At 37.4% G+C, this 12,185-nt stretch overlaps 1 protein-coding gene across 1 annotated transcript in view; it reads right to left on the bottom strand.

Annotated features, from left to right (window-relative positions):
- Positions 1-7,813: 7,813 nt before the first annotated feature.
- The window catches only part of TMEM200A (transmembrane protein 200A), a 74,853-nt gene continuing 70,481 nt past the window's right edge, over positions 7,814-12,185 (bottom strand). Inside the window, exon 2 of the mRNA XM_067546736.1 lies at positions 7,814-10,970. Coding sequence (XP_067402837.1) covers positions 9,482-10,954 — 1,473 coding nt within the window. The 5' untranslated portion in view covers positions 10,955-10,970 and the 3' untranslated portion in view covers positions 7,814-9,481. The remainder of the gene's footprint in view (positions 10,971-12,185) is intronic.

Raw genomic sequence — 12,185 nt, 5'->3', positions numbered from 1 at the left:
GATGCAGGCAGAAAAGTCCTATCAGAAATCTCATCACTGTGGCATTGGAGAAAACGAATTTTCCTTGGATAGGTGGAAATGCTGATATTGCTGCCAAGTGCACTCTAGGATAATTGAATGCTAAGCCCAATTCCTGAAGGTGTACTAAGTACTCCAATATAGTCAAGATGGAAGTCTCTGCCAGATGGGCCCCACAGGCCAAGGACCAGATGGAAAACCTCTTCCACTTTGCCAAATAGGATGTTCTAGTGGAAGGCTTCCAACTGTTAAGTAGGACTTGTTGGACAGCCTCTGAACAACGCTCTTCCTCCTCATTCAGCCGTGCAGTAGCCATGCCGTAAGGTGCAGGGAGCTGATCACGAATGCAAGGTGCTGCCAAGGTCCTGTAGGAGGAGGTCAGGAAGGAGAGAAAGCCGCATGGGAGAACTGAGAGCCAGCGCTGTCTCAGTCATGCTGGGGGGGATCAGGATAAGCCTGGCTTGGTCTATCTTGAGCTTGGTCATGACCTGGGGAATAATTGGGATAGTAGGGAGTGCATATAGCTGAGTTGACTGCCAGCTGCACTGGAAGCGGAGACCGGGCTGAATCCCTTCCAAGAGCAGAATAGGCAACACTTCCTGTTTCCCCTTCATTGCAAAGAGGTCGATTGAGGGGATGTTCCATGTTGCGAAAACCATCTGAAGGACCTCTGTCTTCAAGTCCCATCTGTGACTCAGGGAGAAGAATCTATTGCGATGATCCATGAGATGATTCTGGACCCCTGGTAAGTGGACAGCTATCGGGATGATGTCGTCTTCGATGCAGAACTGCCACAGGTTGATCATCTCCAGGCAGAGTGATCTGGAGTGGACTCCCCCTTGTTTGTATTGTCGGCGAGTATGTGAACCACTGAATGCCTGATAACAGTTCCAGAAGGCACAACACCCGCTGTGGATGGCCCAAAGCTCCAGTACATTGATGTGGTTCAAGGCTTCTTGTTCCACACAGAAGCCCCGCCCCCTCAACAAGTCCAGATGCACCCCACAGCCCAGAAGGGATGCATCGGTATCCAGTGATTTGATTGGAGAGGGCATACATTGATTGTGTCTACAATGGACAATTATTTAAACCTTCACTATATTAAATTTTTTGTAAACCTTTTTATACACAGGCCAAAATTTTCAGGGTGGGATTTTCAACAGCACCTAAGTAACTTAGGGTTACACGTCCTCTTGATTGCAAACTCTGATGGACAGCATCTCAGTTCCTGAGGTAACTGAACCTCTGACGTCTTCATGGCCTTCTTGAGGTCAGTCCACTTAGGTCTCATTTATCTAGTTGTCACCCTTTTTGGGGTAGAGTCCCATAGCTCTCAGGGGCTAGATCTGGACCTCAGGCTGTAGATTCCTACAATTTACTGTAAATATCTTAGCAGGTCTGACTTTAGTTCAGCACAGAAGCAATGTCAGGGTTAACCTGTGACCAGCCAGCTTTCATAAAACAAAGTACTATTTATTGAGAGCAAAAGCATTGCCAAGAAAACATAACATAGCTTTCCTGTACTTGTAGTCAGTCACCCATCTTCTGTGAAACTTCTTAGTAGATTTTTCTTTTCTATGTAAAACCTGAAATACTATAATTTAGGAAACTAATTAAAGAAACAAGTATAAAACCATCCATTTTAGCAATTAAAAACTATAAATTCAGAAGAAAGTAAAGAACAAATGTAAATAAAATCTTATTTAAATTTAAAAAAATCAATTTAACTTAGAGAATTGTGATTAAAATAAAATAATTGTATTAATTTTTATCTACTCTGAGAAGTAGTGAGAGGTAATAGGATACAGGGATGATTTTTTCCCCACCTAAAGTGTTGCTTTCTGCTCTTCCAGCAGCAGGGTCTGACTAAAGAGAATAATTTGGATTTGGAAAGCTCCATACAACACAATTAGCTATTTAATTCTCACAGATCTTCTGTGAGGGAAAGTAGGTATTACCATCCCCATTTCACACACACACAGGTTAAGAGATATGCCTGGGGTCAAACAGCAATTCAGTATCAGAACTGAAGTTGACTGAATTTTGTTGTCAATAACATTAGTCAATAATTTTACCCCTCTTTTTAAGAACTGATCCTGATTTCTGCACATGTATTGTTTATTCACAGAAAATGTGAGTGTATGTAACATTTTAAACAGACAAATAGATTTACAGATAGGGAAACTGAAGGACAGAGATGTGACTTGACTCACATAAGGTCACAGTAAGTCAATGTCAGAATAGAGATCTGAATTCATATCTACTGCCTTCTCCATTTCTGTGTATCCCACTAGATCATTATGGCTTCCAAGGAGATGATTTGCCTGAGGAGACACTGTTGCAAAAGACAGGAGATCTGAGTTTTAAAGTCATACACTTCCTGATGACATTGAGCAGCCATTTAATCTGTCAGTTCACTCATTAAAGCCACAGTAAAGTACAGACAGTGCAAGGAAGGGCCCCAAACCTTGCAGCAACCTGATACTGTGAGACATGTGGACATAGATATGCATGTAAACACCATCCAACCTTTAAGCAAAACTGGAGAGTCTGCCAAAGGAATAACTATTTTGCCAGACAGTGTAGGCAAAAGTAACCTATACAGGTCAGTGGTGGAATGCAGTGATGAGACATTGTACATTAATTCCACACAGCAACTGTCATAGGCCCTATTAGATGAAGAGGAGCTCGCAGCACTGTCAGCGAAATGAAATATATCAAATGCTTAGAACACAGTGCCACTGAATCCACAAGAGACCAAAAGTGAACTTCTGAATTTCAGCTTAGAGACAAAATTCAGAAGCAACTTGGCATGAAGCTTGTTCTGAATCTGACTGTGAAACAGCCCTCCTCAAGTTAATTTTCAACATCCTGTTTTTCTAAGAAACACTAAAGTTACTGGGCCAGAAATATATCAGATTTGTTCCTTAGGTGGACATCCAAGACCAGTGCTGCTGAGAACAGGGAAGAGACCACCATTTGTGTGTTAAATTACAAAATGTGCAGATTAACAAATTGTAGTTTAATGGGATTCTACCATACATTTTTAAAATTTCTGAACACTGATATACTTTACTCACTTTACCTACCTAGACCTACAATAGGTCTAGAGAATAATTCCTTTTCCAGTCCACATAAAGAGCAAATACAGCACACTGGTAAACTAGAGATCATATAATCCACTCACAATACATCAAAATGCTTTCTGTCTGTTAAAATGATAATGAGCTCTCTGCATGTAAAAGAAGTGTTTAATTATATCTTATTCTGTAATTCAGTATCTAAATGGTCTTTATATTCTTTTACTCATATTTTAATTTGACCCTATTGAGACTTTTGAAAGTTATGTGAATGTAGTAACAGTAATAAAAAGAAACTGTTTAAAGGTATTCCCTAAAAGTTAGAACAGAACATGTCAGAAATAATTATAATTTTTTATAAGTGTAAGGAAATACATATTGGAAGGAATCATTTGAAGTACTCCTATGCCGATATGTAATAGTTTATAAGCTAACTATAACTACTCAGAAAGTGACCTGTATGTCACTGAGGGCAGTTCACTGAAAAACCGTTCAATGCTCAGCAGCAAACAAAAAAGCAAATAAAATGTTTTTGTGCCTTAAGAAAGGGCTAGAGAATAATACTTAATAGTATATTGTTATAGAAATCAACGGGATGCTCTCACCTTGGATATAATGTTTAGTTTTATCACTCCATCTCCAGAGGCCTACTGTAAAAATTGAAAGGTCTTGAGAAGGACAGGAAAATGATCAGAAGTACAGAAAAGCTTTCATATGTGGAAAGAAAGGACTGTTTAGAAAGGAGATGATAAAACAGGACTTGACAGAGAATGTAAATCAAGTGCTTCTGCTACTTTTTCTCTCAAAACCAAAACAATGGGAGGTTCCAATGAAATTAAGACAGCCAATTTAAATCTGATAAAAAGAAACACATTTGTACAAGTCGTAATTAACCTGAAGAATTCTGCAAAAAAAGGTATTAGTGAGGTGGAGAGCTTAGTAGGAAAAAAATAGATATTGTCATGAACACAGTCATCTGCAATTACATTAGTTGAGATAAAAGTTGATACTGGATGGTAACCCTTATACCTAAGGGTATAAGTCTGTCACCACTACTCTTATGAAAAACAAGTTCCTCATAGACAGTTTATGGTGGTTTTACACCTTCCTATAAAACGTTTATTATGAATTAGTGTCAAAGGCAAGATATTGGACTAGAGGGACTGTGATCTGATCCACTCTGCTATGTTCCGGTTTCAACAAAACATAATGGTCCAAATATAAAAATATTTGCAGGCTACTTTCCATTCCTTTCTGACTAAGGAGCCTAATCCTGCAAACACTTTACTCGCACAAGTAATCCCATTAAAATTGGGGATTCTATATGTGACTACGAATTACTTATGAGAGAATATTTTGTGGTTTCAAAGTCCAAAATTCAAATTACAACCACCACCTGTAGGTGCACAGGTTTAACACTAATGAAAGTTAAAATGGATTAATTTAAAGTTATATAGGATTTTTAGATATGTTAGCTGGAATTAATTTGACCCTGCAAAGACAAAGCATATAAGCTTATGTCACAAAAGATTAGGAGTCTATTGCCTGGACTGTTCCTAAACTACAAGTACATTTGCCCACAAGAATCATGTTAAAAAGACCCTTTCCTGTTCTGAATAGTGTAATATTTTGTGGGAAAATAGAAAGGAGAAAAAAGGTAGAATGGAGAGGATGGATGTAGACAGCTCCTGGAACGAGACACAGAGAGACATCTAGAAGGAGGAGAAAGAGAGAGAGAAACTGAAGGGAAATAGAATGTGAGGTTGAAAGTAACAGGAATCAGTTCAGCAACTGTCCTAGCCAGTGTGTAGCTACAAAGCTCCTTCAGGGAGATAGCTAGGCTGGAAGTTAAAAGTACTTCTCAGACTTTGTTCAGCAGATCTTGAGGGCTGGTAACAGTACTTTGGTGAGAGGCAGAATTACTCCTAGGTCACAGAAAGGCACTCTCTACCTTAAAAGCCGCTGTAGCCTGCAGGAGAAAAGGTTAACACTTTTACTATATTACTTGAGCAATATAGTAAGAAACTTTTGCCTACCTTGAGCCAGTTATTTCCATAACTGACAATAAATGCTGTTAACAATGAAATATGCATAAGCTGAATTTTGGTTGATTCTGTAGTGCAGTGTATAAACTCCCGCTTTATACTTGTTTATGACATACTTTTTTATTTTTATTTTAATAGGTAGGAATAATAGTAGAATTTAGTTTAGTAGATGGGGGGGGGGGGTGTCTCATGCATTCTCTGTCTTGATCTATACCAAATGTGAATTAGTTTGGGTTTCTTCTGTAGGCAAAGGCAGCCTTCTGATAAAATTCATCACAAGTTTAAGACTTTGCTTACCTTGTGTTCCAAGTGACTAATAGAACTATTTATGTGAGTAAATTTTACAGTATGTCTCTAACTTCAAATTTCCAATGACAAGCTGTTCTACTATTTAGAAAAGGACCACTACTCTTCCATAAAATGGTGCGCAAAAGCAAGCTTTTTAGGCCAAGACATAATTTAACTATTCAGCAAAGATCATAAGTCATATATTTTTAAATAGTCTTTGCAGTCTTTATAAATATAATTATTATCCAATTGAAAGGGGTAGAGATGGTAGATTCCTCTTGTGAACAAACAACACACAAAAACTATGTTAAAATAATTGTATGCAGTGGTGTTGTAGCTGTGTTGAGCCAAGGATATTAGAACAACAAGGTAGGTGAGGTTATATCTTTTATTGTATCAATTCTGTTGGTGAAAAAAAGACAAGCTTTTGGGCTTAACAAAGCTCTTCTTCAGGTCTGAGGAAAAGCTAGTATCATGTTAAAATAATGTAATTTAATTTGCAAAGTCAAGTACACAAAAGTTAGGAAATGTCAGATTTATAGTTGCCCATGCAACCTTAATTCTGCCCATGTATATCTACCATGTGCACTGAATGGAGTCATTTGGAAAAAATAGTAGGTGATCATATAATTAAATACTGTATCATAATGCATACACATCAGAGGGCTGAATTAAGGTTGCACATTCCTAACTTTTGCGTGTTTGACTTTGCAATCTAAACATTCTTGTAATATAGTGTAACATTGTATAACTTCCTAGAGTGTTTTGTTAATTTTTTTTTTTTTTTTTTTTAAAGAAAAAAGTGGGCTGAGAGTTGTTAGATGGGCCAAAGCGACCATATTCTAGGTCTGGTGGTTTACAGAGTGGAGACAACGTGGCCCCAACTCTCTTGCACCCTCCCACTCTTCTCCTCAGTAGTTTCCCATACATACATGCTACAGCCAGGCCTGTAGTTCCACAAGGTCCCCCCACCATGTGTAGTGCTGCTGCTACGGGACCAGCCTGAGCGCAACTGTGGAATGTTCAGTGATTTTGGCAGACTGCCACTATGTTCCTGAGGAATACAGGAGAGGGAAGGGAAATGATGATTTGGTCTCAGCAAAAACTGGACAAAATGTCATAGGACAAAGACAACACTTTTATAGCCAGAGGGGACACCCCCTACCAAATATCAAAGGCCTGCTGCAACCAATAGACATGTGAGCTTTGCCAAGAAAAGGTCACAAGAATCCATATAATAGAAAGTATTGGGCAACCAAATATAGGGCTCAACACCAACTCCCCCTATAACACTCTTATTTCTGTTGGACCAGATTATGATACATACGCTTGTATTGAATAATGCCTTATTCCTGTCTGGCAGTCTTACTGAATCCAGTGGCAGTGTGAGAGAAGAAAAAGTACCTACTGAACTTCAAATTTGGGTGGCTGGGGCATGATCCAAAACCAATGAACTCAGCTGAAAGAGTCCCATTGACTTCAATAGGTTTTAGAATGTAATAGAATTATCAGCAGAGATGGTAAAGTACCTTTCTGTCCACTGAGCCTGATAGTTTTATTTTCGATTCATAGAATCATAGAATATTAGAGTTGGAAGGGACCTCAGGAGGTCATCTAGTCCAACCCCCTGCTCAAAGCAGGACTAACCCCTGCTATATCATCCCAACCAGGGCTTTGTCAAGCCGCAGCTTAAAAACCTCTAAGGATGGAGATTCCACCACCTCCCTAGGTAACCCATTCCAGTGCTTCACCACCCTCCTAGTAAAAAACTTTTTCCTAATGTCCAACCTAGACCTCCCGCCCTGCAACTTGAGACCGTTGCTCCTTGTTCTGTTATATTGTGGTACTCAACATTACTTACCTATTAATTATTATATTTACCTCCTTCTTAAAGTGCTTTGAGATCTATGGATGAAAAGCACCATATAAGAGAAAGGTGGTAGTGTTATTTATTATTAATACTATTTCATGGAAGATCTGGGTCATCAACACCTTACTTGCATCTACAGTGAGAATCAGTCACTTTCCCCCCCTTCCCGGGGACTCCAACATTACTTTATGGGTTGGTCGGCTGGGTTACTCTGAGTAGTTGGGCTATAACTCTGGCCAAGACTTAATACAATACAAAACTTTCAGAATGTGGAAGGTACTAGAACATGACTCTAAATCTAGGCTTCCACAATAACATGTGGATGGCTGAACTACAGTGCCCCAAATGCTATCTGATATGTGCACATGTGGATGCCAGGCCAAAAAAAATCAAAGAGAGGTACAGGCAAATATCTAGTAATGAGCCAATATGTTTGACAAATATAAAGGTACAATAATTAATTATTCCTAGTTCTGGAGAATTCCTATAGATAGAGGGGGAAGAAACAGTCATAGACATACATTTTATTTTATTTCAAAAAATAGCAAATGTATTAAGAACATGGACCAGAAAGTTATTAAAAGCTTCATAGCAAAATATTTAGCCAACTCTGTTACAATATATAGGCTTGAGGTTCTAACAAGTAACACTATGCCTCAATTCACTGAGCAAGTAATGCTCTTGACACAAACATCGCATTGTTGAAATATGGAGCTGGAAATTAAAAAAAAATTTCTTTCATCTTTCATGATCAACTGAAGTACAACAACATTCTAACGTTTGATTCTTTTTGGGGAAAGCCTTTTTTTTAAAAAAAGAACAACACAATTCCTGAGTATTTAGGCTAAGTGAAAATATCAAACATCTGTTAAAGATGACCAGTTAAGGCCCCAATACTGCTTGGTGAACAGTGGAAGAAGTTCTCAAGTGTGGTTGTCATGGCAGGATTAAGGCTTAAATGGCTTAATGGAATAAATGAAAACTTTCTAGTAAACTCATTCGTATTAATTTCCTTAGCCAACAACTGCAACTGTGAAGCTTGCTTTGCTGAAAGAAACCTTTTTGTTTCAAATGTCACCTCTTCGCAAAAGCTTTCAATGCAGCTTATCACAACTAATCCTCCATTGAGCCATCAAGCTATAATTATGCAAAATATACAAGTTTTAAATTTAGCCAATGGGGTTTTCACATCAACATTAGTGTACATATTGAATTGTATAGTTTGTTTCAATTTTTTCAAACATAGCAAACCTGTTTACGTTTTGGCTATTGTAAACACTATATATCGTATATGTGTATATATCTGTGTATTCTCTTCAGATTTGTGTCACAATATGATACTGTACACCATATTTCTAAAATCCTGTTATTCATCATGTTCATGTCTTTTTAATTAATTTTGTACATTTTGTTTCTAAAGCTGTTGCCAATTGATTCATTTTGGATAACTAATCCCAGAAAAATTTGCAAATTTCTAAGCCATGGTTATTCTACACATGATTTTCTTGAATTGCAGTACTAAATTATAGTGGATATAGAAAAGTTATCATATAAAGCATGGTTAACTAGAATTCACAACACTGGTATTCAACTTGACCATTTACAGTGAGGTCACAAAAATGGTTTTTAATCTGCCCAATTTTCTTCTACCCTCCCACCCCAACATGTAAACACAATGACATTCTAGGATTGCAGTTACCAAGATATATCATATGTAAAAGACAATATCTAGAACATAAGTCTGGATTTGGCAATTCCAGTACACACTGCTATCACTTTCCATCCTAGACTGGAAGCATCAGTGTTAGAATGTTGCAATCATTAAAAGAATTGAAACTAGAAGCTTATGGAAGCTCTAATTCTGATGCAGGTTTCTTGATTTATAGAGATGAAAGATCACATGCTTATATAGAAACAAAAGAGCAACGGATTGGAGAAAATGGGATCTGTGGCACAAATATATATTTTGAGTGATAATGTACAGTATTGCAGTTATATGTTACTAAGACATGAAACTCTTGGCATTACAGAGATGATGATCCCTGTTCACAAAAGCCAATCTGAATATGCCAGAAGCATTTGGTAAAAACAGGCTTGTACCAGTTTCACTGAAAAAGAAACACTTGTCAAAATATTTTTAAAAAATATTGTATGACATCTTGTAAATTGTAATTTAAATATTAAAATCTTGTTTCAGAAGTTCCCCGCTTTAAGTTATTACTCAAAAACTGATCATGTTCAAAACTCAAATTATTATGAGATCTTGATATCATAAGAAGCTTTTCCTTATTAGTAAAGTCCTTTTTAACTGTGGCTGGCGGTACAAGTAACCTATCCATTGGGTCCTCTTTGTTTTCTAGTTTCATGTATCCTTTACTGTTGCTTCGATCCAATCTTGGCCAGCTGGGGTGTTTTCTTTGTTCAGCTTGCACAGTGAGTGTAGATGGACCTCTGTCTAAATCCAAGGATTTTGAATGTGCAGACAGAAGATGCAAAGATGCATTGGACCCAAATTGTTTTCTGGCAGCACCAGGAGATAAAAGTTTTCCAGTGCTTGGTCCAAGAGTCATAGAAGACTTGAACTGACTGGATGGAGATTCTACAAATGAATTATTTCGGGGTAGCACTGCACTAGTAGGTTTGTAGGATTCATTAGTATCAGTTAATGGAATGGCTAGAGAGTCCATTGACAAATTTCTAAACTGGCTTCTTGTGATCTCAGAATCCTCAGTGATGTTGTCTATACTAGGTTCATCAATAACACAGTTATTTAGTTTAATTACAGGTAGTGTGAAAGCACTAATGGAGGATGATACAATCGACTTTGTTTCACACTTTATAGAGCTACTATTTTTGTCATCCATTGACTTGCTAGGGTGAGAGTAGAGTCCAAAGATAGAGCCAGAATGCTCAGTCAGCAAAGGTGGTAGAAGGTTAGAAGGATTCTTGTCTTCATTTATGGCAACTTCATCCTCTTCAGCCGAACTATCCATTCGAAAGTTACTCCTGAAGCCAGAGAAAGGTGCAATTGTGTTTGCAGCCAATCGTGATGCACATGAGTTCCCACTATGCTTTAATTCACTTTCCCCCAATAAACCAGTGTAGGCACCATTTAATTGCTTTTGTTCCTTGATTCTCAGACTGTGGATGTCTATTACAGTGGAATATATGTCTCTCATATGTATGATTTTTGTTTCCTTGTCACGATTTTCATGTAGGATGGCATTTGCACAAATAAAAATAAAGATTCCAATTCCCATAGTAAAGGGGCCCAACATTTTCATTTTATCTGAGTGTAAATGTTGTTCAAAGAAACGAAATATAACTCCGCCTTCGTTTATGACCTGGGTTTCGTTTAAGGATAGATTAGCTTCAGGACCTAAAAATTGTTCCTTTTGTGGCCAGTATCCAAGGATGGCCATTGCAATTCCCATGAATGAGATGAGCACTCCCAAAACAAGAAAGAATCCTGATGGGGAGTAAAGTCGAATTTTACCTCTGACAATTACTACATCAGCCCTAGGCCGGCGTCTGACTGGCTTTTTCTCTTCAGAAGTTGTTGATGTAGCAAGATTTATGTGATGCTGAGATCTGGCAGAGTCTTGCCTCTTTAAGGCTGCCAGCCCTGTTATTACTCCACCAGTTGCTATCATAGTTCTATATTCTGCCCTGGAAAATAAAACAAATACTAATATAAGTAATTTCAATATAATATACATATACTTTTGTTAGTCAGACATTTACTTTTTATTAAAGTAAATCTTATTAAAAAGCCATTACATTTTAACAGCTCTTCATAAATGGCAACTTTCAGATGTACATGGCATTTGAGAAAAGTGTAACTGTTTTTTGAGCACAGTAAAGATAGGTAATACGTCTCCCCTAAATGACAGAGATGAAATGGAAAACTAATAAGATGGTTCATAGGAGTACATAAAATGAAATTATTGAAAATGCTTAATATACGTCATCTTTCAGAACTGGTCTCCAACAAAGTAATCAGCATTGTCTCATACCATTTTCATATGGGTGTTAGATAATCTTGAAGTTTTAGCTAAAAAAAAGCTTTTAAAAGCTGTGAAACAATTACAGTTAGTGTGAATATTAATTGTACTGAATATCATTTTTAGGATAATGACTATCATAGATTGTAGTGTATTTTTAAAAATACATTCCATTATTATTACTATTACCTTATTAAGCTTATTAATACTAGATTTTTAATGCCTAATTACAGGATCATTTTTGCCTTTTCCTAATAATGGTGACCTTTTCCATAAACAAATCCTTAGGATTTCCATGTTCGTTTTCTTTGGTTTTTCATCCAGCACAAGGCACCATGGTTCAGCTTTACTTCCTTCTTTCTGGATCAGCATCTTGTTGTCTGAAGAAAGTTTTTGCCATTGGACTCACCTGTATGCCTGGGTGTCTGTAAATGATGTGGGAAACTTCAACAAATACTGTTTTAAAAAACTATCAGGAAGAAGGTGCATAGCTGTAGAAATAGTGCTGATCAGTTCATTACATTTGAGGTTTGGTCAAGAAAGTACCCATCCAACAAAATACAGGATAATAAAACTTTATTTTGTACAGAATCTTTCAGAATGCTTTCCAGGGTTAAATAAAACATCAAGGAATGTTAAAAATAACAGAGAGAGCAAATGTGTAATTGAAAGATACAAGCAAGGGAGCACAAATATGGAGCTCAGCTGAAATGGAGACCTGAATAGGTGGAGAGATACAGAAAGATAGTTTTAAATGGCTGTAGAGGAAAAGGCTCTTGCTTCAAGCGTGCTGAGATTTTGTGAATGGACAAAGAGAAAGCTGAGTGACCGAGAGGAATAAAGAGAGACAAGATCTGTGAGTTATAGAACCAGGGGGTTA

The sequence above is a fragment of the Emydura macquarii genome, unplaced genomic scaffold, assembly GCF_026122565.2.
Source record: "Emydura macquarii macquarii isolate MOO-44397 ecotype Brisbane River unplaced genomic scaffold, CSIRO-AGI_Emac_v2 contig_1146, whole genome shotgun sequence".
NCBI classification, from domain to species: Eukaryota; Metazoa; Chordata; order Testudines; family Chelidae; genus Emydura; species Emydura macquarii.
The sequence above is the reverse complement of the archived record's forward strand: the minus strand, read 5'-3'. Positions and strand labels throughout refer to the sequence as shown.